We start from the raw sequence: 27412 nt of genomic DNA, 5'->3' as shown, positions 1-27412 counted from the left end.
AGGATGACCTGAAGGAATCTGACCTAAGTAACTGGGTATTGATGAAGTCATTTAACTCTGGAAGGCCATGGGGAGACATTCAGAGTTCTATTTTGGACATGATCATCTTATGATGCAATCTTGGATGTCAAGAAGGCTGTTAGATATAGAAGTCTAGAGTTTAAAAGAGAAGTCAAGGCTGAAGATACAAATTTTGTGGTCACATAAAGTATTTAAAGTCATGGGACTAAAATGACACAAGCTAGGGAGTGAATGTAGAGATGGTCAGATTGAGCCCTGGGATTCTTCAACATCTAGAGTTTTAGAAAAAGAACAGGCCGGGCGCGGTGGCTCACGCTTGTAATCCCAGCACTTTGGGAGGCCGAGGCAGGCGGATCACGAGGTCAGGAGATCGAGACCACGGTGAAACCCCGTCTCTACTAAAAATACAAAAAAATTAGCCGGGCGTGGTGGCGGGCGCCTGTAGTCCCAGCTACTCGGAGAGGCTGAGGCAGGAGAATGGCGTGAACCCAGGAGGCGGAGCTTGCAAGTGAGCCGAGATCGCGCCACTGCACTCCAGCCTGGGCAACAGAGCGAGACTCCGTCTCAAAAAAAAAAAAAAAAAAAAGAAAAAGAACAAGTCCCAGCAGAGCACATGAGAGAAGCCAGGGAAATAGGAAGTTCAGGAGAAAATGTGGTTTCCTGGAGGGCACATGAAGTGTATCTCAAGAAGGCGTAAGTAATCAGTGCTGCCAAGAGGTCCAATGAACACCGAATGTCAACCACCAGATGTGGCAACATGTAAGGTAATATGACCTTGAAGAAGGTAGTTTTGGTTAATTATGGTGACATATTCAAAATATATGGTGGTGGCTCATGCCTGTAATCTCAGTGCTTTGGGAGGCCAAGGTGGGAGGATCATTTAAGCCCTGAAGTTTGAGGCTGCAGTGAGCCACGACTGTGCCACTGCACTTCAGCCTGGGTGACATCAGCAAGGCTGACCCCAAAACAAAAGGGAACCATCCAATGGACTCCTTAACACCAATGCTTGTCAGTTGACTGGCACAGCTGTTTGAGTTTGCTTTTTTTTTTTTCTGAGATGGAGTTTCACTCTCATTGCCCAGGCTGGAGTGCAATGGCGCGATCTTGGCTCACTGCAACCTCCGCCTCCCGGGTTCGAGTGGTTCTCCTGTTTCAGCCTCCCGAGTAGCTGGGATTACAGGCACGTGCCACCACGCCCAGCTAATTTTGTATTTTTAGTAGAGACAGGGTTTCACCTGTTGGTCAGGCTAGTCTCCAACTCCTGACCTCCGGTGATCTGCCTGCCTCGGCCTCCCAAAGTGCTGGGATTACAGGTGTGAGCCACTGCGCCTGGCCCACTCCTGTTTCATTTAATAAAATGAAGTCACTTTCATAGACTCCCTGCAGTTACAGGGGGTCGGTTGTCCAGTTAGTACAGTGTTTTGTAGCGACAATCAATGTGAAATCATATAACTGTTAATTATTATCTCCTACCTGATAATGCCAACCCTGGAAAATTACCCAATATTAGGGGTATTAGTTTGTCATTAAATGCACCTATAAAACACAGAAAGTGCTTGCAAAACAGCTAGGCTTCTCAAAAGAAGTGTCAACAGTCAGAAAGGCTAGAAAACGGTGGTGACCTAAACAGGCTTTTTTTTGTTTGTCTGAGACGGAGTCTCGCTCATATTGCCCAGGCTGGAGTACAGTGGCACGATCTTGGCTCACTGCAAGCTCCACCTCCTGGGTTCACGCCATTCTCCTGCCTTAGCCTCCCAAGGAGCTGGGACTCCAGGCACCCGCCACCACGCCCGGCTAATTTTTTGTATTTTTAGTAGAGATGGGGTTTCACCGTGTTAGCCAGGATGGTCTCGATCTCCTGATGTCGTGGATCCACCTGCCTCGACCTCCCAAAGTGCTGGGATTACAGGCATGAGCCACCGCGCCCGGCCTAAACAGGCTTTTTAACTGAAGGACTTGGCATTTTTTATATTCTGAAATCCCTTTTGAATTTCCGTGAAAAACCCATTTCCCAAACTCATTTTGCCTCGTGGGACTACCGTCGCAGGTGATACTCTGAGAGCAGTGTGTTAGGAGCATGCAGTAGTCCTTGCTGTGCTCCACATGCTGGCTGACCCACCAACCACAGTGACATTTCACCAGGGTAGTGAACTGCCCCCTTTGCCCCAGAACAATCTGTCACTCTATCCTCCTGTGATTTTCATTTAGAGATACGAAACAGCTCTCTGCTGTCATTTTGCCACCTATAAACCCCACTTTTGGGCTGGGTGCAGTGGCTCACGCCCGTAATCCCAGCACTTTGCGAGGCCAAAGCAGGCGGACCACCTGAGGTCAGGAGTTCCAGACCAGCCTGACCAACATGGAGAAAACCCTGTCTCTACTAAAAATACAAAATTAGCTGGGTGTGGTGGTGCATGCCTGTAATCCCAGCTACTCAGGAGGCTGAGGCAGGAGAATCGCTTGAACCCAGGAGGCAGAGGTTGCAGTGAGCCGAGATCGCGCCATTGCACTCCAGCCTGGGCAATAAGCAAAACTCTGTCTCAAAACAAAACAACCCACTTTCCCTTATGTATATTATTTTGACCCAATTCTGAAAAAGCCTAATTTCATTTGCTAAGTGAAGTCTAAATTGCTTTTTACAAGGGCTAGATAAAAGCCTCGAATTTTTTTTTTTGAGATAAGATCTTGCTCTGTCACCCATGATCACACCAGTCCAGTGGTGTGATCTCAGCTCACTGCAACCTCTGCCTCCCGGATTCAAGCGATTCTTCTGCTTCAGCCTCCTGAGTAGCTGGGACTACAGGCACCCCCCAGCACGTCCAGCTAATTTTGGGAGGATTTTCAGTAGAAACAGGGTTTCACCATGTTGGCCAGGCTGGTCTCAAACTCCTGACCTCAGGTGATCCACCTGCCTTGGCTTCCCAAGAAGTGCTAGCATTACAGGTGTGAGCCACTGCACCCAGCTGATTAAATTTTTAAAAACCCTTTTTGAATGTAAATAAATTTTTCAAGTAAAACAAAAAGAGATTTCACATGGTGAATATTTTTTCTAGCCACTCAGTTCTCTCTTAATTCCTTTTATGTCAACAATCATTTTACAATCTCTCCTGTTCACCACCTATCTGAATCTAGACTTTAAATATTTTAATGTAGATACATATCAAATTGTTGAAGGCCAGATTTTAATGATAACCATTGGGAAAACAACTCTTTCCTGACCCAGTTAGCATGGATGAAAATGTAATAGAGACTGTAAAGAGACCACCTCAATGAATGTGAGAGAAGGGAAATAATTCAGAAAATCATTTTGTTAAAAATATTTATTTAAAAAAATACAATTGCTGTCCATATCTAGTTGCACATATATCTATTAACATATCTGTATACTTTTAGACTTGTAGTAAATTTGCTACAGTGCTTTTGTAAAGCCAGCTTGCATTATACAAAGCAAATTCCTCTGTCAGTTCTTACATAAAATAGATTTTTAAAAATGTATATCTTTCCTAAAAGATGCATATCACCATCATAGAATTTAACAAAATTTTTGCATAAAACCTGGGAAGTGATAGAAAAAATGATCACCTGATTGGTCAGAGCAACCCCTTACTATGTCTGGAAATGCACTGAGTATCAACTACACATTTTTTTTTTCAAGCAGCATATTATTATAAAGCCCTCAAAGTGCTTTCGCATCCTTTTGCTCACCTCTCTACACTCTCTATAAAGTTTCTCTGCCGCATACAGGTAGAATTCAAGACTCTACCTACAATCATCCTAATCAATCTTAGAGCAATATCCCTTTGTTTCCCAGCAGGTAAGTCAGACTGCTTAGCTAGGTGATGTGGCAGCTTCCCTCCAGCTGTTTCATCAACTAACATGAATTTTAATAAATGTTAGCAGTGACCATTTTAATCGCTTTTTTAGGAAAAAGAAAAAATAAAGGTGCTTTTAATACTTTGAAGGTGCTTTTTAGGTCTCCCTAATGTAAATTATGCTGAAATCAACTAAGACGAGCTATTATTAACACTTTAACAGTTATCCATTCCTCTGGGTAGGTGTACACTTACATTATATGTAAGTATCTCTACAAAGTGTTAGATACTGGATATGAGATACAGATTTCAATAAAACAAGGGAAAAAATAAGCAATGAAGTAACTGTCTTCTCAGTTGAGCTGACAGGTTTGAAGAAAGCACTCTTGACATGTTCTTACTACCACATATCCCAAACTAAGACATACACATAAAATAACACATCTCTCCTGTGTTAACACTGACGGAGATGCACTGCAATAGTGCCATGGCAGACATATGCTTTTCTTCTGAATTACAGATTGGCTTAATGAAAATTAAGAGTTTATTATTAAGCATCTTTTAATTTTTAAGTGATGTTCATACTTGACGGTTCAGAAACTGCCACTGCCACTGTGGTTAAGTCACTTGGTGTATGGAATTTAAAATAATCTAACCTAGAGTTATTTCCCATTAATCAAACTCATCCCTAATTGTCTCTTAGGAAGGTCTTCTTTAAAGAAGATCGAGTAGGGCTCATGAAAAATTATTGGTTTGTTCTTCAAAATGCAAAGTTATATACCCTTATTTTTTAGCCAATTTGATTATTTGGTAAAGCAAAGGCATAATTTTAAGAAACTAATTTTAATCAAAAATTTTTACTTGCCTCAAACTAAAGCTAACCAGTAGCAAAATGACTGGACTGAATTTCATATTTAATCTTCCCTGCCCACAAAGATAAATGAAACTTCTCAAAGGCAAAAGTAAAGAAATATAATTGTGATTAGAAAAGATCCAGGGCCAAAACAAATAGATAGGCCTCAAGGAATAAAAAATTAATTGTATTCATTTCTTTTCTATCTTTACATATACGCATCTGTTAATTTCACTAATACTGAACAGGGAAGTTCATAAAAATGCTACTCTACCACATAAACAATAAATGTAAGCAATGAATGTACATACAAAGGCCACTGGTTAATACTGCCCCAAGAAACAAAACAATGAAATGTCAGGATTGTGTCCCCTACACAATAGACAATAAGCAACAATGACCAAACAGAAAAGAAACTTAAAGTTGGATACTTTACAAATTTAAGTGTCATCTATCAATTGCAAATTATTTTTAAAAATCGTAAATTTCTACAAAGCACAATATTAAAAGCTTACAAATTATTTAAAAATATCCTAGCCAAAAGGGCATACCTTACAGAGCCTAGAAGAATGGCTCATTAGGTAACCCATTTATCCCTTCTACAAACACCCTATAAATTCCAGAAAACATAAACAAGAAATAAACCTTACTTCCCTGACCCTCAATATCCTTAAGTTGAAATTAAACAAACAAAATAATCATTAAGTGCTTCCAGTTATTAAAAATGAAACAGTGCTAATATTGGTGCCCAAGAAAGTGCCAAGTGATTAACACCAATATATGGCATTCCCACCCCTGAACTTCAGGCATTCTTGAATGATTCCATTGGCTAGAACTCTGGGCCAGCCACAGGCAACCCCCACCTCCTCCCCGACCCCATCCAGAAGATCCCAGACCTATGTGAGCATGACTCACAATCCTTGGAAGGGAAAACAACCAGAAGGAGCCTTTATGAGATGGGAAACAAGGCAAAGTTGAGAAGATCACTCAGCCCAAGACACTCCACTCTGAGGTTTTGGCTAATACTAATGACATACAGTTTAAAAGAATAAATTAGGCCACAATGCCAGCATTCCTCCACCACTGTATTCAATCTATGGTCGAATCTCTGTACTTTAGAAATACTGCTTCCAGTATAAACCTCCTCTTTGAGAAACTTACACACAAACTAATAAAGATTTTACACAAAAGCAAACATAAATGTAGAAATTTTAAGAAAGGACATCCTTATTTGCTCAATAATACATGAACCTAAGAGAACAGTTTACTATGACTTTGTTTAGAGTATGTCACATGTAAGCAGTGTATTTCTAAAACGTTGGTGAGCAATTCGTCTTTAAGGCCTACTGAAATGTGCAAAGCATTAATCTTTTAAAAAGTGGCAACTGCAAAGTGCAGCAAATTTTTTTAAGTTTTAGTATAAAATAGACTAGGAGCCATCAATGTATGTTCCCTGTGAAAACAGATTTACACACACACACACACACACACACACACACATTAGTCGATACATCAGTATATACGCATACACATACATTTACTAGGACAATAAATCAGAATGACTTGGAAAGAAATGGTCTAGTCTCCCAATTAAATATTTCAAAGTAAAGTTTTCAACCTCATAAAACTTCCTGATGTGGACTATACTCAAATGATTAGCACTCAAGAGATTAACTATGTTTGATTGTATCCCTCATGAATTTTCTTGTTAAAAGTTTCCTTTAAAATTATGTCAACAACAGCATGAATTTCCTGTTTTCTGTAGAAAGCTTAGAGCCAGTATTTCCCCTCTCATACAAACCACTCTGGATTTTCATATTTCACAATGAGTAAGTGTGGACGGCAGCACCTTAGAAACTGCTATTTTCTGGCAGGCTATCAATCTATCACAATTTTTTTCAGAGAAGTGACTTGAAGAAACTGACAACTTCAAATGAAACAATTATACTACCATTAACGATTCACCTTTCAGATTTGCTCGGCTTACAGGTCAAAACATGACTCCTATAGTAACAGGTTCCACCAAGTACAAGAAATAAAATCAAACCACCTTCTTTTCTTAATACACGACCAGCCACAAGAATTCTAGATTCTAAGATTAAAACTTCAACTTCAGTAAGCAGAGTTCTGATGACATAAGAGGAATAACAGGGCACTTTGTTTCAGGCAATGCCAGCAACATTAAAACAGTAACAAAACATTTGTTGATCCCAAACCAAGAATATAATTCTATTTTCCATAGAACCCAGTCTCTGGTCAGAGTACCTGCTGAAGAAAGACAATTATGGCTGACCTCCACACTTCACTTACACTACTATGGACTGAACAATTAACTTCTCAATACTATTTTAGAAATAATATATTCTATCATAGCTTCAGATGACACACTACATGATGAGTAGTCTTTTTAACTTTCCTATTGGTTTGGTAATTCATTTGGAGCCCCAGATTTCTGCACCTAAGAATGGCACCTAAGCACGATTCTAGACTCCTGGCACGGGTAAATAAAACATATACAGTCAATGAGGTTAAAAACAGAACAGACCTACAAAGAAAAGTATTCGTTTAGTTGCTGAAATATCAGAATTTAAAAATCAAAAACTTATTAATGCAGCAAGAAAATGTAACTTGTTATATATTTGAACATAAAGCAACTTGAAATAATTCTAAATTTGTTGGTAAAATATAAGTCCCAAAGAAGTCTGTGAGCAGACTAGTAAAATAAAAATAGAGTCATACCTAACATGAAGATAAGGGACAATAGGCTGACGAAAGTAATAGGAATAAAGCTGTGGAAAATGTGGTAATGGATTATTATTTGGGAATTTATCAAAAATAATGTGAAATTTCCAAAGTTGACAATAAGCTCTCCTGAAAAACTCCAAATCTCTAGGATTTCTCCATATATCGTAAGACGAGCATCATATATGTTTGGAGATTAGAATGAGAATATCCTGAGTCAGCAGTCTTTAGGAAAAGCGTGTGCTTCTGGGGGGTGCACAAGACAACGAACTGGGGTGTGGGAAGAAAATACTATAACTGCTACTCAAGATTTACTTTTTATGCCATCCTTCATTTCACTTTTTGTATTTTTTTTATAACACACATATTACTTTGGTATAGCGGTATATAATTTAACATATACCCATATGAATTTTTAATAGGGAAAGTTTTTATGTTCAATAACTCTTACTGATCAATTTGTGTGTTCAAAAAGGCTGGACACTCCTTTTCTGAACCACTGCTTCAGAGGTATTGAGAAGTGGTACTGAGTGGCTCTAAATGTGCTTACATTCACCAAAAACATAAAGGGACACCTTTAAGAACTTGAGAATCATGGTAGAAAGTCAGATCAGGATGAAACAATGTTGTCAGACTGGACGTCACACAATGCAGGGGTGAATGGAACTGAAGTGATACTATCAAAAGCCTGGAGTTACAGCTCCAGAATTCCAAACCTGATTTACTTAAGTCAGTCTTGACTTTTAAAATCTGTAATATAGTATGTAAATCTTCAAGGAATTTTCCAATTAAAAAAAATCCAGTCCGTAATAGAGGCTCATAGGTTTACTGTCCCTATCAAAATTTCAACTGTCAAAATGTGGGAAAAAATTAAACTCATATTTTAACTCTAAGAAGCTTACAGTTGACCTTTTAAGGGCCTCTAATTCTTTTTTTTCCTTACTGTAGTCCTCAAAATCCAGATTCTTTGTGCATAAATTTAAAAAAAAAATCAATGGAAATTTCCACCTCTGTTCGAACACATAAAGTATGCCATGAGCAATATAACATCACAAAAACGTACTGTGACAAACCATTAATAAAGAAGGATTACTAAGCCAGGTGTGGTGGTGCATGCCTGTAGCCCAGCTATGCAGGAGGCTGAGGCAGGAGGATCACTTGAGCCCGGGAGTTTGAGTCCACCCTGGGTAACACACCAAGACTCCATCTCTAAAAAATTAAAGGATTGCTGAAAGATCTCATTTCTAAAAAAAGAAAAATAAAAAGATCACTGAAGTCAGACATGAGATTTTAATTTTGTATTTTGAAAAGTCAGTATATAAAAAAGAAAAAATTATTTTAGAAATTATGTGAAAATCCACTCTTGGGTGGAATAAATGCAATGGTTTGCCAGCACTGGTTCCGAGCCAACTGTGCACATCCCTTCTCAACTCTAAGGTAGTAGCTTGAAATCAGCCACGGGAGGAGTAATTAATTTATATCAAAGAAATCAGCAAATGCTACAAATTCAGTGCTACCCCCCACCCCCACCCCAGAGATCCTGGTTGTTAAACATTTTCTAGCACACAACTGAGTGGACAGCTGCCAGAGCAGAAGGAAAGCTAAGGTTATCAGAGATGTCTCAAAACCCCATTCGATCTGCTCCCCTTCCATAACTTAGGCTACTGCTGCCAAACAGCATTCATCCTGGCAAAGTGACTAGGGATGGATATGAGCTACAGCTACCAATTACAAGTCTCTCCAGTGAAAACTGATCTGAAGTGGTACATCACCTTTCACACTAAGAATTCTGCGGATATTCAACAGAATATGAAGCTGAGACTTTTCCAGGAAGGAGGTAGTCTATAAACAGAACTGTCTGCCTCATACACCTGCAGTAAGGTTGTAAACTTTGACTTAAAAAAGGATACGCACACACACACTTCTCCAAATTAGTTGATCTCAAAGACATAGCAGATCACCAATCTGTGACAGCCTCACACCTCTGAGAGGCTATAGGTTTATGCAAAAAGGACTCACTAAAATGGTTTACTAGAAGTTGCTTCAACTGAGTTTCAATGGTGCCCTTGGTTCCAAGGTACCTCTGTGCTGAGACAGTTAATTATTAAAAATACCGTCTGTGAAAACAAATCAATGGCTTTTCTCCTTTAATTCAAAAAGATAAAATACCTTTGTGCTTTCAGAATTTAACACATCTAGTTAAATCAACCATCTATATCTATGTATTTAATGTACAAAATGTTAACCTAATTAAAATTATTCCAAAGTGCTGCTGAGAGGTCCAATTTCAAACAGGCATGCAAACTAAATAATTTAATATGGAAAAAAAGTCCAATATGTCTGTTCCCCATCACTATTAAACAATACCTTTCAACACTACTATTGCACATCTCAGGAACAGAACCTTCAACTGATAACCACAAATGAACCAGTAACAAGTCTCCGACACTACAGATATAAAGGCAGCTCACTGAATATGTTCCCTCTACTACTACTAAGTTAGCTAGCATAGACGTCTTCTTATACAAGAGCTTCTCTACACTGTATATAAGCACATTTAAAGTAAATACCAGGCATCTCAAGATGCTAGTTTGTAACAGTCTCAGTCTGAGCCTTCAAGTCCTTACTTCTTCATTTAGTTCGTGTGATTCTACAAGATTAGAAGACGAGTTTAACCGGTGGGAGAGACTGGTGGGGGAGGGTAGTAGTGGTGGTGAATGGTGACAACATATAATTTAATCCTGGACTTTAGTGCCAAATTTTTCAAAAGACTCCACTGTGATACTGATATCAATTCAGTTTGGGGAACCAACAAATCTGTACCTGGCATTGATTACCATATGGTAATATTTTAAAAATTTGGTAGTGTAGAGAAGAAGGCCTACATTTTTTATTACTAATATGAACAATCCAATCCCTATGTATAAGCACTCCCAAATGAACTCTGCTCTTTCCCATTTAAAAAAAAAAAAAGTTGAAAGAAATAAGCACATCTGAGCCAGGCGCGGTGGCTCATGCCTGTAATCCCAGCACTTTGGGAGGCTGAGGTGGGCAGATCACGAGGTCAAGAGATCAAGACCATCTGGCCAACATGGTGAAACCCCGTCTCTACTAAAAATACAAAAATTAGCCAGGTGTGGAGGCGCATGCCTGTAGTCCCAGCTACTCAGGAGGCTGAGGCAGGAGAATTGCTTGAACCCGGGAGGCGGAGCTTACAGTGAGCTGAGATTGTGCCACTGCACTCCACCCCGGGTGACAGAGCAAGACTCCGTCTCAAAAAAATAAAAAAGAAAGAAAGAAATAAGCACATCTTTACTTCGCTCCTGACTGGGGAGGCTTCACTTTGAATTCTACCTTCCTAATTGCATCTCTAAAACTATCATAACCTCTAACAACCTTAAACATGAAGGAAAGGTGATAAATATATAGTAGAAAATGAGGTAAAATGAACAGGAAAAAGACAGGGTCCTTCACTTGGTTATCTTCTAATTGAGAAAACCCCTACATGTTGTTTCAAGTTATTTGATCGAATCTTTTACTCAGAGATGTTTCAAATATTCAAAATCCAAGTTCATCCTCCTAAAAGTGATCATTGCCCATGCTGTATTCCATGGGCATACAATGATACCACCCAGAGGGCAAATAGCATTTCTGTGCTAGATGTGAGGTCCCATATTCTTACTAGGTGTTCCAAAAACTGTCTTAAACCCCAGGTCTAAAAATCTTTCTACAGTGAAATAGACTAGCTCCATGCTCTGTTGACAGGTTCAGACAGGATCATACATATGGCTAAGAGACCCACCCTGAATAAAGGTAAACAAGACCTTGCCTTTTCATGGAGTTGCTTACACATGTCATAGTTCACACAAAACAATCTCCCCAGTATGACTGCTCCAATCTTAGTTTGTATGAATAGGAATGATTCTTCTTCTTCCACTGCTTAGGAACAGCTCACTTTAAGCCATTCAACAGAGCACACTTAGTCCTAAAGATGCCAATTCATTTCCCAAATATTTCTTTAAATAATAGATTCTAAGCATAATTTTTCCTGGCCAAAGGGTCCCAATAGCCAGTAGGAGTAACTTTGTTCTTAATTGCTCTTGCAAAGCACAGCCACTAAACCCCACCAAGAATTTCTTTAGCACAAAGCTCAAAATATTTTGAAAGGAGAAAAGAAAAGGAAGGAAGGAAGGAAAGAAAGGAAAAGAAAAGGAAAAGACAGAGGGAGGTGGAGTTTAGACTCCAATTAAGGCATTTTTATACATATAGTCCAACTTGAGTCCTATTCAAAGAGAATCCTAAAAAGATGTTTTCAATGGGGAATGGCAAAAATCACAATAGTCTATTATCAGCATTGTAGAACCATCAATTGCTCACTTCAAATGCAATCACATTGAATGTCTGTTTCTTTGTTCCTCGGTTCTCTCATTCCACAAGTGCATAGGTTATGTCTTCTGTAGGTCTGGGGAAAATGGGCCAGGGGTGGAAGGTCCATCCAGCCCAGACAGAGTGAATGGCCCATGACTGTTCAGTACAGAAGGAAACTGAGAAAGAAAACAAAACATGTTATCATCCTATTACTCAACCCCAACTTTTACTTTCTGTCCTACTCTATTACTTGAGGCAAAACACAACAGCCTTCTGCAATGGCTCACAGGACAAAGGCAATGGCTCTTTATCACGAAAGAATATGATGTCATAACAAAAACTAGAAACAAAAATCTTTTGTCCTAACATATTAACATTCTCCAACTTACCTCAATGGAGTAGAAACAAAGAACAATCTGCACCTTCCTTCATATCCTAAGGTACACAGGTTTACAATTAACCTCATATGAAGGTTTTAGAAAGTTCAAGTAAATGACAATATGCACTACAGAGTATAATTCAATTATGGAGCAAATCATAAACCATCAAAAAGAGATCCAGAAAGGTATAAATAGTTAGAGGGCACTCATCCTAGAAAAGCGTCCCCCATCAAGTATTCTGCGGCCAGCTCTACAGGGAGATTCCGGGCAGAAGCTATAGGAGCACTATGACTTTGTTTAAGGTCTCCGCTGACTCTATAACTCAATCATCTGCTCATGAGTGGCAATGAAAAAAAATATGAAAAATTCTCAGCTTTTTTTCTATTCAATAATTTTAAATGTTTGCAAAAAAACAAAGTAGAAAGATTTTTAATTTTCTTCTTTTTCCCTACCATTTCATTTCTAAAAGAATGAGAAGTTAAATTACAAAATATAAGAAAATCAGAGATAGTCAACTGTGAATAAGTAAATAAATTGACTCCAAGAAAGTCTTTAAGTTATAACATCTAGGTGTTTTGGGCAAAATAATGGCTAAACCTATTAGGAATGGCAAGAACTTTCCTAACATCTTGGTGAAGAGATAATATTCATTTTTTGAAAAATGTACAAATAAAATGTTGATAAATTATCAATTCTGAGTGAGGGAGAAATGGGACTGTTTGATATATCATTTTCAAGACCTTTCTCTATTAAAAAAAAAAAATGCTTGGGCCGGGCGCAGTGGCTCATGCCTGTAATCCCAGCACTTCGGGAGGCTGAGGCTGGAGGATCACCTGAGGTCAGGAGTTCGAGACCAGCCTGATCAACATGAAGAAACCTCGTCTCTACTAAAAATACAAAATTAGCCTAGCGTGGTGGCACATGCCTATAATTCTGGCTACTCAGGAGGCTGAGGCAGGAGAATCGCTTGAATCCAGGAGGCAGAGGTTGCGGTGAGCTGAGATCGCGCCATTGCATTCCAGCCTGGGCAACAAGAGCAAAACTCCGCCTCAAAAAAATTTTTTTTAAATCCTTAATTAAAAGAGGGAACCTATGTGCAGAGATCCCCCGTGTGTGTGTGTGTGTGTGTGTGTGTGTGTGTGTGTGTGTGTGTGAGAGAGAGAGAGAGAATGTATGTGTGGGTGGATTTCGTTTTTTTGAGACAAAGTCTCACTGTGTCACCCAGGCCGGAGTGCAGTGGTGCCATTATAGCTCACTGCAGCCTTGATCAGTTGGGCTCAAGCGGTCCTCCCACCTCAGCCTCCCAAGTAGTTCTAGGGACAGGCACGTGCTACCATGCCTAACTTAATTTTATTTCTAGTACAGACAAGGTCTCCTTAGGTTGTCCAGGCTGGTCTCAAACTCCTGAGCTCAAGCAATCTTCCTGCCTCGGCCTACCAAAGTGCTGGGATGACAGGCATGAGCCACACAGTGCCTGGCCCATTTTTTTTTTTTTTTTAAATAGAGAATTTCTATTGACAAAAACTTGGGGTAGGCTCTAAATCTCCTACAGTATTGAACAATTCTTGGTCTAACTCAAATGTATGTAATAGTAAATAATGAAAATGAAACTTTGCTATATTTATCCAAGCTGTTTGCCAGCTAGAAAATTAACATTTGAAAATTCAAAAATAAATCTAAAGAGTATTTATTGGGCAGGGCACAATGGCTCACGCCTGTAATCCCAACACTTTGGGAGGCCAAGGTGGGCAGATCACCTGAGGTCAGGAGTTGGAGACCAGTCTGGACAACATGGTCAAACCCTGTCTCTGCTAAAAACACAAAAATTAGCCAGGCGTGGTGGTGCACACCTGTAATCTTAGCTACTCCGGAGGCTGAGGCAGGAGAATCACTTGAACCTGGGAGGTGCAGGTTGCAGTGAGCTGAGATTATGCCACTGCACTCCAGCCTGCGCGACATGTTGAGGACTCCATCTCAAAAAAATAAAAAAAGAATATTCATTAAATAGAAGTTTTATAATGATTAAACTGAATAGTGGGACCCTGCCTTTTTGCCTCTTTCTTCATTTAACATGCTCCAACTACAGAAGACAGATTTTTATAAAATTACCTGGAAAAGTGTGTTAGCACCTTGCAGTCTGGCTGGACTTAGGGGAGCAACAGGACTGAGAGTACTCCAGAAGTGGATACTGGAGAGCAAGGGGCTTGGAGTCAGTATGATGGGTGTCTGCAATACACAAAGCAAAAATATTCACTGAATGACTTACCAGGATGTTTTATCCTTGCAATAGCACACAAATAACCCAAACCTAAATATTGCCCTATCCTCCACTCCCAATATCTCCAAGTCTGAAATTTTATCATGACAAAACTAAAAAATTATTTTTACAAGCTAAGAAAGATAAAGGTGATAATAACTACTTAAAATTTTTAAAATTTTTATTTCAATAGTTTTTGGGGGTACAAGTGGTTTTTGGTTACATGGATGAGTTCTTTGGTGGTAAATTCTGAGATTCTGGGGCTTAACCTCTTTTTAAGCCAACATTTATAGTCTTTTCCAAATAGAAAAACCAACCCGAATTCAGGTACAGAGGAATAATGGGTAACGAAGACACCAACATGTTTGTTTTTTTTTTAATAATGAGGTCTGGGAAAAATCTATTAAAATGTTCTATGAGATGAGCAAGTTAATAAACAGCTAAAGTAACTGTACCAACTTGTTACTCAACATCACACCAGTCATTTTTCTTACGGTTCTCAGGACCTACTGTTTTCTAACTTGAGATTATCACTATTTGTTTTATAAGACACCAACGAGTTTTATAAGACTGAGAGAGATCGAGAGAGCGTGTGTACTTTCTTTAGGAGGAAATAGAAAAATCAAAATATTTATTTACTTGTAGAACAATAAATTTTTTAAGAAAATACTCCAAACTTTCTATTTTAGCAATCCTAATTAAGATGAGAAATGGGGTAACTTTCACATGACAGTCACACATAACCTTTCTAAGACAAACCTAAGTAACAGAAAGCAAACTTGAGTGTATAAATTCTGGATTTGCTTAAAAGGGCAAATAAATGAAAGCAATGGTGACACCATAAAGAGCGAGTGAGCTACCTGTGAAAAAAATGCTGGTGTAAGAGAGGCTGTAGGGAGAGATGGGCTCAGTATTCCCAGTGGACTTGGATCACTGCTTGTGATCACAAGGGTGGGTGCCAGTTCTAACCCTTTGGGTTTCTTGGATCTTGATGAATTATTTGCTTTGTCCTTTTCTGGCAAGACTGAATCCTGGTCTTTAGGCTCCAGTGACAAGTTCTCTGGAAGTTCCATTGGCTGAGAAGCCACTGAATCAATGTCTGTGTCGACGTCTGGGTGAGAACTCAGTGGTGGTGAAGGTGTTCTGGGAGGTTCCTGCAAAGGGGGTATGGACGAAACGGGTGGTGTGGTGGCAAAAGCAGTCATTATGTTAGAAGCGGAGGTTGGGGCTTCCAGGGAAGGCAGTTTTGGGGAAACCAATGTTTCCAAAGCTTGGATAGTTTCTTCTGAAGATGGAGAAATACTGGGGCCGGTTGAAATGGTGGCAGCAACAGGTTCAACCGGTGGCTTTTTGGAAGGTGTCGTGACAAATTTGATGACGGATGGTGTGGGCTCCTGAGATTTTTTCTCTGCCATTTTCTCGGCTGGATTTTCAGCCTTTATCAATTTGAAAAGCTTTACATTGGAGGAGTTCAAAGAGTTGAGAGTAAAGGAAGAATATAAGCCAGAGTGTATGTAGTCATTGCGGCTGGAGGTCTTGGCACCAGGCTGAGGTGGTTTCTCTTTCCCTCCATTCTCCACATCTTTGGAACTGCTGCTGACTTCACTGAAGTTTAAACTTTCACAGTCACCCTCAATCCTGCCCACTGTCATTGGATCCATGTTCAGAATCTCTGGATAAGAGACAAACTTGTACACAAACTTCTGACCATTCACTTTTTTGATGATATTCTGTAGGTTAAAAAAAAAAAAAAAGCATTCTTATCCTTTCTTATAAACTTATATCCCATAGTTCATGAAAAAGCTGGCATCGGCCAGGCACAGTGGCTCACGCCTGTAATCCCAGCACTTTGGGAGGCCGAGGTAGGTGGATCACGAGGTCAGGAGATTGAGACCGGCCTGGCCAACATGGTGAAACCCCGTCTCCACTAAAACAGAAAAAATTTGCAGGGCGTGGTTGTGTGTGCCTGTAGTCCCAGCTACTCGGGAGGCTGAGGCAGGTGAATCCCTTGAACCTGGGAGGCGGAGGTTGCAGTGAGCCAAGATCACGCCACTGCACTCCAGCCTGGTGACAGAGCAAGACTCTGTCTAAAAAAAAAAAAAGAAAGAAAGAAAGAAAGAAAGAAAGAAAGAAAGAAAGAAAGAAAGAAAGAAAAAGCTGGCGTAATGAGGTTCTCCATTTTAGAAGTAGACATCACTTACTTAAAACTTTCAAAATCACCTAAATTCATCTAGCCATACCAAACACAGTCCCTACTATTATGGAGAAGTTAAGGCAAGAACACTTAAATGTCTTATTAACAACTGAACTAATAAGTTACATAAAAACGGAAGGATTTTAATTGCTTACCACTCTCAACCAAGTATCTGTACGGGTTAGAACTCCCTGAACTGCAAACTCAAACAATTCCAAAGGTATAAGCCATACACATCCTGAGTAAGCAAAAAGGAATTTATTTACTTATTTTTTTGAGATGGAGTCTCACTCTGTCACCCAGGCTGGAGTGTAGTGGTGTGATCTCAGCTCACTGCAACCTCTGCCTCCTGGGTTCAAGCAATTCTCCTGCCTCAGCCTCCCAAGTAGATGGGATTATAGGCACACATCACCATGCCCAGCTAATTTTGTATTTTTAGTAGAGATGGGGTTTTGCCATGCTGGCCAGGCTGGTCTTGAACTCCTGACCTCAACTGATCCACCCACCCTGGCCTCCCAAAGTGTTGGGATTACAGGCGTGAGCCACCGCACCCGGCTGCAAAAAAGGAATTTAGAACATAGTATCTGTTAAGGTTCTTACTTCCTTCAGAAATTCCAGTTTATCTCCAGACAGGAAAGCTGATAAGATCAACCACTTAATGGTGAAAGAGCCCTGCACAGTGGCTCATGCCTGTAATCCCAGCACTCTGGGAGGCCAAGGCAGGTGGATTGCCTGAGGTCAGGAGTTCAAGACCAGCCTCCCATAGAGATGGTGAAACCCCATCTCTACTAAAAATACAAAAATTAGCCAGGTGTGGTGGTGCATGTCTGTAATCCCAGCTACTCAGGAGGCTGAGGCAGGAGAATCACTTGAGCCTGGGAGGCAGAAGTTGCAGTGAGCTGAGATCACGCCACTGTGCTCCAGCCTGGGCAACAGCGCAAGACTCCGTCTCAAAAAAAAAAAGGGTGAAAGAAATTAAGATCTCAGCAATTTTAACTAAAAAACCAACTCTGTGTATAAACAGCTACTATTTAAGGTATAAGGTTTTAATTAGTGTTCCCTGGGTTAAACTAAACTAAAACTAAAAATTAAGACATAAAACAAGTATATATATGTAGACATATGTGTGTATATGTACATATATGACTTTTCCCCCCACAAGACAGGGTTCTCGTGGAGTGCAGTGGTGTGTGATCATGGCTCACTGCAGCCTCGACCACTTGAGCTTAACTGATCCTCCTGCCTCAGCCTCCTGGGCACTGGGACTATGGGTGTACATCACCACGCCAGACTGTTTTTTGTAGAGACAGGGTCTCCCTGTGTTGCCCAGTCTGGTCTCAAATTTCTGGGCTCAAGTGATCCTCCTGCTGCAGCCTCCCAAAGTGCTGGCATTACAAGCATAAGCCACTACTCCAGGCTTCACAATTTTTAAAGTAAATTATGATCCACATGAGAATACTTATCCTCAAGAATCTCAAATTGCCTTTGTCATATTCCAATTCTGTACATACTTTTTCTTTTAAAGACAACTGTAATTAGGAATAAAATATGTGTAACGGGAGTAAGTTAATAAATAAAATCTGGGGCAGCCGGTTGTGGTGGCTCACGCCTGTAATCCCAGCACTTTGGGAGGCCAGGGCAGGTGGATCACCTCAAGTCAGGAGTTCAAGACCAGCTTGGCCAACATGGTGAAACTCTACCTCTATTAAAAAATAAATAAATAATAAACAATTAGCCGGGCGTGGTGGTGGCCACCTGTAATCCCAGCTACTTGGGAGGCTGAGACAGGAGAATAGCTTGAACCCTGGAGGCAGAGGTTGCAGTAAGCCAAGATCACACCACTGCACTCTAGCCTGGGCGACAGAGTAAGACTCTGTCTCAAATAAAAAAAAAAAAAAAAAAAAAAGAAGAAGAAGAAGAAGAAGAAGATTTGATAGAGATACAGCTGGAACATTTATACCTTGTATCCTAATTCCAAACTGCTGAAGCTACAAAATACACTGGATTAAAATAAACTAGGATATTGGTATCTATAACCTCAACAGAAAAGAAGGAATCTTTTTTTTTTTTTTTTTTGAGACAGAGTCTCACTGTCACCCAGGCTGGAGTGCAATGGCACGATCTTGGTTCACTACAACCTCCGCCTCCCAGGTTCAAACGATTCTCCTGCCTCAGCCTCCTGAGTAGCTGGGATTACAGGCGCCCGCCACCACACCCAGCTAACTTTTTTTTGTGTTTTTGGTAGAGACAGGGTTTCACCATGTCGGTCAGGCTGGTCTTGAACTCCTGACCTCAGGTGATCCACCCTCCTTGGCCTCCTAAAGTGCTGGGATTACAGGCGTGAGCCACTGCGCCCAGCCAAGAAGCAATTGTTCTTGTCTTGAGGTTCTCTGTATAGTATAAGATCAGGATGTGTACTACCTTTACATAATAGTATCTGAGGGCTCGGCTGAGTTTGTCATAATTCATGTTAGGCTTGTTCTTGCGAATCCCCCAGAGACGAGCCACCTCTTCTGCCTGCAAAAGCTTAAACTGCCCATCATTAGAGGTCCAACAGATCATGTGCTTGTTCTGAGGCTTCTGCAGGAGCTGAAGAAGGAACTGCCACAGGGTGATAGCACTGTCCATAGCAATGAGCTGAAAGAATATAGATAAGATATGTGACAATATTAACAGCCCACATCTATTTAACACCGTATGTCAAGCACTGTTTTAAGGGCTCTAAATGTATTAATTCAACCCCACATTTCTATAAGGTAGATACTACCGCATCCTCATTTTACATAAGAAAAAACTGATTCATAAGAGGGTTAAGGAACTCGTACAACATCACACAAGTAAACGGTGAAGCTAAGATCTAAGCCCAGGCAATCTGGACCCAGAATCCAAACTCTTAAGGATGCCACGCTGCTTAAGAAATGCCTTAAGCAACAAGCAACTTGCAAGGAGGATAAAGCTAGTTCCCTAAATTATAGGAAAAAAACAATGATTGTCAATCACTAGTGATTGTCAATCACTGTTGTTAAATTTGAATCCTAAAATCTCATTGCTGTATTCTCTCAGGAGACCACCATTGCAGCATCTGTCTAAATCAACCCGGTTTGGTTATCTGCCTGTGAGTGTATGTGTTTGTGTCTATCTCAGGGTGGCCCAGGGACTGAGGTGTAGGGAATAATCTACTTTTGCTCCAACTGGTTTCCATCACCATAAATGTCATTTACATACAAATTGGCAGCATTCTGAATTCACCAAAGTGTTCTCTTAATTTTTCTGTCACTGTTCTGTCCACAGGGATTCCATCTGCAAAGATTCTCCTTTGATTAGCAACCTTTATGTGATTATCAAGACATGGATTGAAGAAAAATATTTTAATATCTTAAGTTTCAGGATCTCACTGCTTAGGCCAGAGTTTCTCAATTTTAGCATTATTGGTTTTGGGGGCCGGATAATTCTTTGTTGTGGGAAGCTGTCTTGTATGCTGCAGTTTGTCTAATAGCATACCTGGCCTCTACCCACTAGATGCCAGTAGCACCGCCTGCCCCATTGAGACCATCAAAAATATCTCCAGACATTGCCAAATATTCCCCCAGGGGTCAAAGTCATCCCGGTAGATAACCATTGGTTTAGGCAAAGGAGCAGCAAGGAATGCTCTCTCATAAAGGTATTTTCCTCATAGAATTTCAAAACACCTTTCTATTAGGAAGAATTCTTTAGGGCAGAAACTCTGGCCAAATCCATATAAGTGTGTCCTAAGAATCTTATGATTGAATACTTCACACACACACACACAAAAAAACAAAAACAAAAAACCTTCCTTTCTCTAGTAATGAGATCTCAATGGGTTAGAACAGAGTTTGAAAACAAATTAAATCAATACCATTGAAACACTACAAGAACAGATCAAAACTGGACTACATCAAAATTTAAAACTGTTGTGCTGCAAATAATGCCATCAAGTGAGAAGACAATCCCCCAAATGGGAGAATATTTTCAAACCATGTATCACAAAAGGAGCCTGTATCCAAGATATATAAAAAACGCCTACAACTTAAAAAAAAAAAAAAAAAAAGCAAAGAATTTGAAAACACATCATGGCAAAGAAGATATACAAATAGCCAATAAACACACGAAAAAATGCTCTACATCGGCTGAATCTACCTACATGTCACCACTATCACTGCCACCCCCGTCCCGGCTCCCCCAGGTTCCCTCAGCCCAGCCTAGTTCAGCCCGGTTCCCAGGAGGATGAAGTTTGTGTACAAAGAAGAGCATCCGTTCAAGAAACGCGCAGCTCCAAGAGCAAGAAGACTGGAAAGAAACACCCAGACCGGGTGCCGGTGATAGTAGAAAAGGCTCCCAAAGCTCGGATAGGAGACCTGGACCAAAAGAAATACCTGGTGCCTTCTGATCTCACAGTTGGTCAGTTCTACTTCTTCTTTTTTTTTTTTTGATTTTTGAGATGCAGTCCCACTCTGTCATGCAGGCTGGAGTGCAGTGGCGCAATCTCGGCTCACTGCAACCTCTGCCTCCTGGGTTCAAGCGATTCTCCTGTCTCAGCCTCCCGAGTAGCTGGGATTACAGGCGCATGCCACCGCACTCAGCTAATTATTGCATTTTTAGTAGAGGCGGGGTTTCAACATGTTGGTCAGGCTGGTCTTGAACTCCTGACCTCATGATCTGCCTGCCTCAGCCTCCCAAAGAGCTGGGATTACAAGCATAAGCCACCGTGCCCAGCCCAGTTCTACTTCTTGATCCAGAAGCAAATTCATCTCCGAGCTGAGGATGCCTTGTTTTTCTTTGTCAACAATGTCATTCTGCCCACCAGTGCCACAATGGGTCAGCTCTACCAGGAACACCATGAAGACTTCTTTCTCTACGTTGCCTACAGTGACGAAAGTGTCTACGGTCTGTGATGCTGCTGCCCCTGAGCTGGAAGGGGGTCTCATTCTACAGAGAGGTGGCCTCCCTTTCTTGACCTCCTCCTCCAAGCTCAAACACCACCTCCCTTACGCAGGACCGGCACTTCTTAATGTTTGAGGCTTTCTCTCCAGCCTCTCTTAGGAGGGGTAATGGTGCAGTTGGCATCTCGTACCTCTCCTTTCTCCTTCTCTGCCCGCCTTTCCCATTCTGCTTTAGACTTCTTGATTGTCAGTCTCTGTCACATCCAGTGATTGTTTTAGTTTCTGTTCCCTTTCTGACTGCCCAAGAGGCTCAGAACTCCAGCAATCCCTTCCTTTTACTACCTTCTTTTTGGGGGGTAGTTGGAAGGGACCGAAATTGCAGGGGGAAGGAGGAGGCACATCAATAAAGAAGAAACCACCAAAAAAAAAAAATGCTCTACATAATTAGTTATTAGGGAACTAAAAATCAAAACCACCTAAGAAACCACTTCGTGCCTATTTGGAAGGCTATAATCAAGAAGACAGACAGTAACAAATATTGGCAAGGATGTAGAGAAATTGAAGGCCTTGAACATTTCTGGTGGGAATGTAAAATGGTGTAGCCACTTTGGACAAGTTTAACACATGACTTAACAATTCTGCTCCTAGGTATATACCCAAAAGAAATGAAAACATACATCCATACAAAAACTTACACAGGACTGTTCATAGCAGAATTATTCATAACATCTAAAAAGTAGAAACAAACTAAATGTCTATCAACTGATGAATGGATAAATAATATGTGGCACATTCATAATGGGGTATCATCCAGCCACAGAAAGGAATGAGGTACAAACACACACACAAGGACAAACCTTGAAAACATTATGCAAGTGACTAATAGAAGCCAGTCCACAAAAGACCACATATTGTATGTTTCCACTTATATGAAATGTCCAGAATAGGAAAATCCATAGACACAGAAAATATATTAGTAATTATTTAGGACTGGGGGCTAAAATGGGGGGAAGAGAAGTGGGGAATGATAGAAAATGGGTACAGGGTTTCTTTTGGGGGTGATGAAAATATTATAAACAGGCTGGGCGCAGTGGCTCATGCCTGTAATCCCAGCACTTTGGGAGGCCGAGGCGGGCAGATCACAAGGTCAGGAGATGGAGACCATCCTGGCTAACACAGTGAAACCCAGTCTCCACTAAAAATACAAAAAATTAGCTGGACGTGGTGGTGGGCGCCTGTAATCCCAGCTACTCAGGAGGCTGAAGGAGGAGAATGGCGTGAACCTGGGAGGCAGAGCTTGCAGTGAGCTGAGACTGCGCCACTGCACTCCAGCCTGGGTGACAAAGCGAGACTCCGCCTCAAAAAAAAAAAAAAAAAGAAAATATTATAAACTTAGATTGTGTTGATGCTTGCACAAAACCCACAGCATATTACACTTAAGGAGGTGAATTTTATGGTATGTGAATTATATCTCAATAAAGATTTTTAAAACAACACAACAAACATTACAAAAGTTAGGTCTGGGAAGACTAATTCTAACATTTAACTCACAGAAGATAGGATCCTTAAGGGTCAACTATGCCTACTTCCAAAAAGGGCAGAGATAAGAAACTGCAGTAGAAAATAGTTGGGTTTCTATAACTTTTCTGAAACACTCAAAGTGTCCTCCAGTAATCCTCATGATTATCACTTTGAAGCTGGTTGTACAGAGCCGGTCACCTACAAGTAATGATGGGAAAATAATAAAGGATAGAAAGGGAGAGATACTGCCCACAGTCAGAATTCATGGAAAAGCTGAGGTCATGAGTCCCAAGTCTCCTTCATCACAGTCATGTACTCTGTCCATTAGGGAAACCACTTTCCCAATGAATAAAAGCACTCATATCACTAATTGTAAAAAAGCATTACATATTAGATACCGATAATAATCCACAAATATGAAGTGCTATCTTAATGCCAAATAACCATGCCTGCTAGAAATCAGTTCCCCACAGCCTCACTTAAGCGGGGCTAAAATAGTGGTTTTATACTATAGCCATTAAGTATGGTGGACGCAGGCAGGGGTTCCCTGTTATGTCTCTTGAGTTTACCTGATAGGCCTTTCTTCTGATAATGCCTAATGATGGCAAGTTACTGTTCTACTACACAGTTTTCCCACTTAAACAATTATTTCTAATCTAATCCTGTTAAAACTACTCTCTAGTAAATGTTATCTTAAGCCAAGAACTCAATTTCCACATTTCCAGACATCACCTTCATATAAGACTGCTTATAGGGGTGGAGTATGAATCCATTTGTGAGATGATGAAGGAAAGACAGAGAATGGGAGTCTCCAGCCTACACAAATGTGGTGCCTATTATTCCATTTGTTTTTGAAAAAATTCCAACACCCGGATCCTAGAGTCTTAATACCTATCATGTATGTAACATTTGAGCCCTACACAAGTTTAAAGCCTCAGCTATACATCTAAAAAGACAAAAACAACAAATTAACGTCTCCATAATGAGCACCCAAGGAGATTCCCCAAAATAACAGGTGTTCCCCAGATGGTACAGGTTTAACTTGCACCTTCCCTGTTGGTTATCAGTGGAGCATGTATTTAGTCAAACACTGGTGAGCTGTTGGCTGCTTTAAGGTAGAACCGAGCTGTTGTGGAAAATGCTGATGCTTATTTAGCATCTACAGTGTGTCTACGATAGAAGGTTGTGGACAGTAAAAAAAAAAAAAAAATGGCTTTGGCCAGGTGCAGTGGCTCACGCCTATAATCCCAACACTTTGGGAGGCCGAGGCAAGTAGATCACGAGGTCAGGAGATGGAGACCATCCTGGCTAACAAGGTGAAACCCTATGTCTATTAAAAATACAAAAAATTAGCCAGGCGTGGTGGTGGGTGCCTGTAGTTCCAGCTACTCGGCAGGCTGAAGCAGAATGGTGTGAACCCGGGAGGCAGAGCTTGCAGTGAGCCGAGATCGTGCCACTGCACTCCAGCCTGGGCAACAGAGCGAGACTATGTCTCAAAAAAAAAAAAAAAAAAAAAAAGAAAAGAAAAGAAAAGAAAAAATGGCTTTGAGGTTTTAGACTGAAGCATTAGAAATGAATTTTGAGAAAAAGATATAAAGTGGACATTTTCAATGGGTACTTTAAAGGAATATTTTATTAATTCAATTATGATATCGTTATTCTTTTGATTGAAAAGCAGCCAACGTCTTCGTATATAGTTAAGTCAAAACTCTTCACTTTAGTTTCAAAAAGTGTGGTATTAACAATGATCTTCAATGATTTCATCAGATATAAAAGAGAGCTGGCCAGGCACAGTGGCATACGCCTACCATCTCAGCACTTTGGGATGCCAAGGAGGGCAGATCACTTGAGGTCAGGGGTTCTAGACCAGCCTGGCCAACATGGTAAAACCCTGTTTCTACTAAAAATACAAAAATTAGCTGGGCGTGGTGGTAGGTACCTGTAATCCCAGCTACTAGGGAGGCTGAGGCAGAAGAATCATTTGAACCCGGGAGGTGGAGGTCACAGTGAGCTGAAATCACACCACTGCACTCCAGCCTGGACGACACAGCAAGACCCTGTCTCAAAAAATAAATAAATAAAATAAAAGCTAAAGAAAAAAATCCGCTAAGACAGTTATTAAAAATTATGTGGTTGCTTCACGCCTGTAATCCCAGCACTTTGGGAGGCCAAGGCAGGAGCTTGAGCTCGGAGTTCGCGACCGTCCTAGGCAACATGTTGAAACCCTGTCTTTACCAGAAATACAAAAAATTAGCCAGGTATGGTGGTGCGTGACTACATGGGAGGCTGAGGTGGGAGAATGGCTGGGAGATGGAGGTTGCAGTGAGCAGAGACCACATCACTGCACTCCAGCCTGAGCAACAGAGTGAGACCTTGTCTCAAACAAAAACAAAAACACAACAAAACAAAACCAAACAAAACCTTTTATTCTTGTTACCTATCAAAAAAAAAAAAAGAGGTTAACTACTTGATTTTCCTTTTCACAAGAATCCCGAGTTTTCCACAATTGCAATTTTTAAAGTTTAAAGTTGTAACAAAGGAAGAAAACACTTAACTGGTCCAAATGAAGGTATTTGATTTTTGAGGGGGTAAAGGCTGAAAACATAATTGATTCTATTTTAACACTTCAAAGATAGACCAATCCCTGTGTTAAACTGAAAAGGAGCATGTTGAAGTAATGTATTAAGGAAAGGAAGTCTCTATTAAATAAAACCTTTTCCACCCTAAACATGTTTATAATACACACAGTTCAGTTGCTGTGGTGACCCATAGCCCAACTATTTTTCAGAGACAGTAGCTAAGACCCAAAAAAACACAAAGTCTCCAAATTTTCTTCAGCCTGCTACTTAAAAAAAAAACCAAGTTATGAATGTATCAAGCCTAGTTTCGAATCAAAATACTCACCGTTGTCAAAAAGTAACCAAAAGTAACCAGACGTTTTTAACTACACAGGCTCCTAAAAAATATTCTCTTCGTATAGGATCCTGCACAGTTCTTACAATAAAACTTGAAGACACTATTTCACTAGGAATGAACAGATTCCACTTATGCAGTTTTAATGTTTAAGTAAAATCAAAGAGTGTTCCTGAAGGGAAAATACTGAATCATACCACATTTTAATGAAAACACCGCTGCCAAGCCTAAATATTGAAGCACCAAGTTTTCCAAGCCAGGGGGTGTAGAGGGTGGGAAAAGAGGACAGAGGATCTGATCTATAAACCAAAGAGATGGGCAAACCATTCTGATGAGGCATAAAACTCCAGAATCTTTATTTAAATTCCCCAAATTTCAAATAGCAATAGCTGGAGAAAAAGTGAAGTGTGTACTTTTGACTACTTCAGTCAACAACATCCCTGTTTCCTTCCAAGGCCAGTTACTATCCCGCCCCGAAAGATGTTTCCAATTGATCTTCCCAGGAATGAAGTTACCAGCCTCGATGCAGCTGTGCACAAGGCGGAACGTAAAGAGGGGCGGGGGGCCGCTGGAACGAAATAGAAAAAGAAATGAAACTCGACACCGGATGACTAGCGAGCTAGGGGAAAGGAAGAAACACGGACCGCCGCGTGTGCCCTACAGGAGATCAAAGTCCAGGGGAAGAGGGGCAACCTCACCAGGCCTTGGTAAGCACTGAATTACTGTACTTTCATTTTCCAACTTCCTGTCACTACAGAAAGTCAGAATTGCTCCCCTCCTCCCCATCCACGCCAAAAAAATCGCCACCACCTTTCGCCCACGGGACTTCGGGGGACCCAATAAGAGGCGACAAGAGCTGAGCGGTGCGCTGCGGCATCCACCTGCGCGCCGCGGTGCCCGGCGGGCCGGGGGCGGACCCAAGGGGAGCGCGCGCCCGGCCCCCGCCCCCACTTCCTGTTGTGCCGCGCGCCCCTCGGCCCCCGCCCCGGCTCCCGGCCGGTGGGGCTGTGGCCGCGAGATCCCGAGGGGGCGCGCGGGGCTGGCCGCTCACCGACGCCGCGCGCGGGGCTCCCCCTCGGTCTCCGTCTCAACACGATGCGCCTCTCCGCCCTCAGCCTCCTCCTCACGCTGGAAACTCGAGGACGGCGCGGCAGCCGCTGCGACCCCCGCGGCGGAGCCGTAGAAGGCGGCGGCGGCCGAGCCGAGCCCGCCGGGTGCCCGCAGCCGCCCGCATCTCCCGCCGCCGCAGCTCCTCGCGCCCCGCCCTCCCCGCCCCCGCACGCGGCAGCGGCGGCGCGGGTCTTGGGGCCGCTACACGCCGGGCGCGCGCGTTCGGGGCGTTCCTTGCAGCGGCGGGGCCTGCCAGGCGCTCCGCGGCCGCCGCCACTCTCAAACCCCCCGGCTGCTCCTGGGTCCCTCCCAGACGCCGTAGTCGCTACACGTCACTTCC

The 27412-nt window shown here is 41.5% G+C and overlaps 1 protein-coding gene and 1 pseudogene across 1 annotated transcript; one reads left to right on the top strand and one right to left on the bottom strand.

Annotated features, from left to right (window-relative positions):
- Nucleotides 1-3323: 3323 nt before the first annotated feature.
- On the bottom strand, nt 3324-27152 carry ELK4 (ETS transcription factor ELK4). Its single transcript, XM_055234758.2, has 5 exons — nt 27014-27152; nt 19049-19264; nt 15294-16163; nt 14286-14402; nt 3324-11972 (listed from the first exon to the last, which is right to left on the bottom strand). Exons 2-5 carry the CDS (start codon nt 19253-19255, stop codon nt 11874-11876), a joined length of 1293 nt encoding a protein of 430 aa, XP_055090733.1. The 5' UTR covers nt 19256-19264; nt 27014-27152; the 3' UTR covers nt 3324-11873.
- LOC129458679 (gamma-aminobutyric acid receptor-associated protein-like) lies at nt 20873-21926 on the top strand (annotated as a pseudogene).
- Nucleotides 27153-27412: the final 260 nt, after the last annotated feature.

The sequence above is a fragment of the Symphalangus syndactylus genome, chromosome 19 (assembly GCF_028878055.3).
Source record: "Symphalangus syndactylus isolate Jambi chromosome 19, NHGRI_mSymSyn1-v2.1_pri, whole genome shotgun sequence".
Classification (NCBI taxonomy): domain Eukaryota; kingdom Metazoa; phylum Chordata; class Mammalia; order Primates; family Hylobatidae; genus Symphalangus; species Symphalangus syndactylus.
This window is presented reverse-complemented; position numbering and strand designations above follow the sequence as displayed.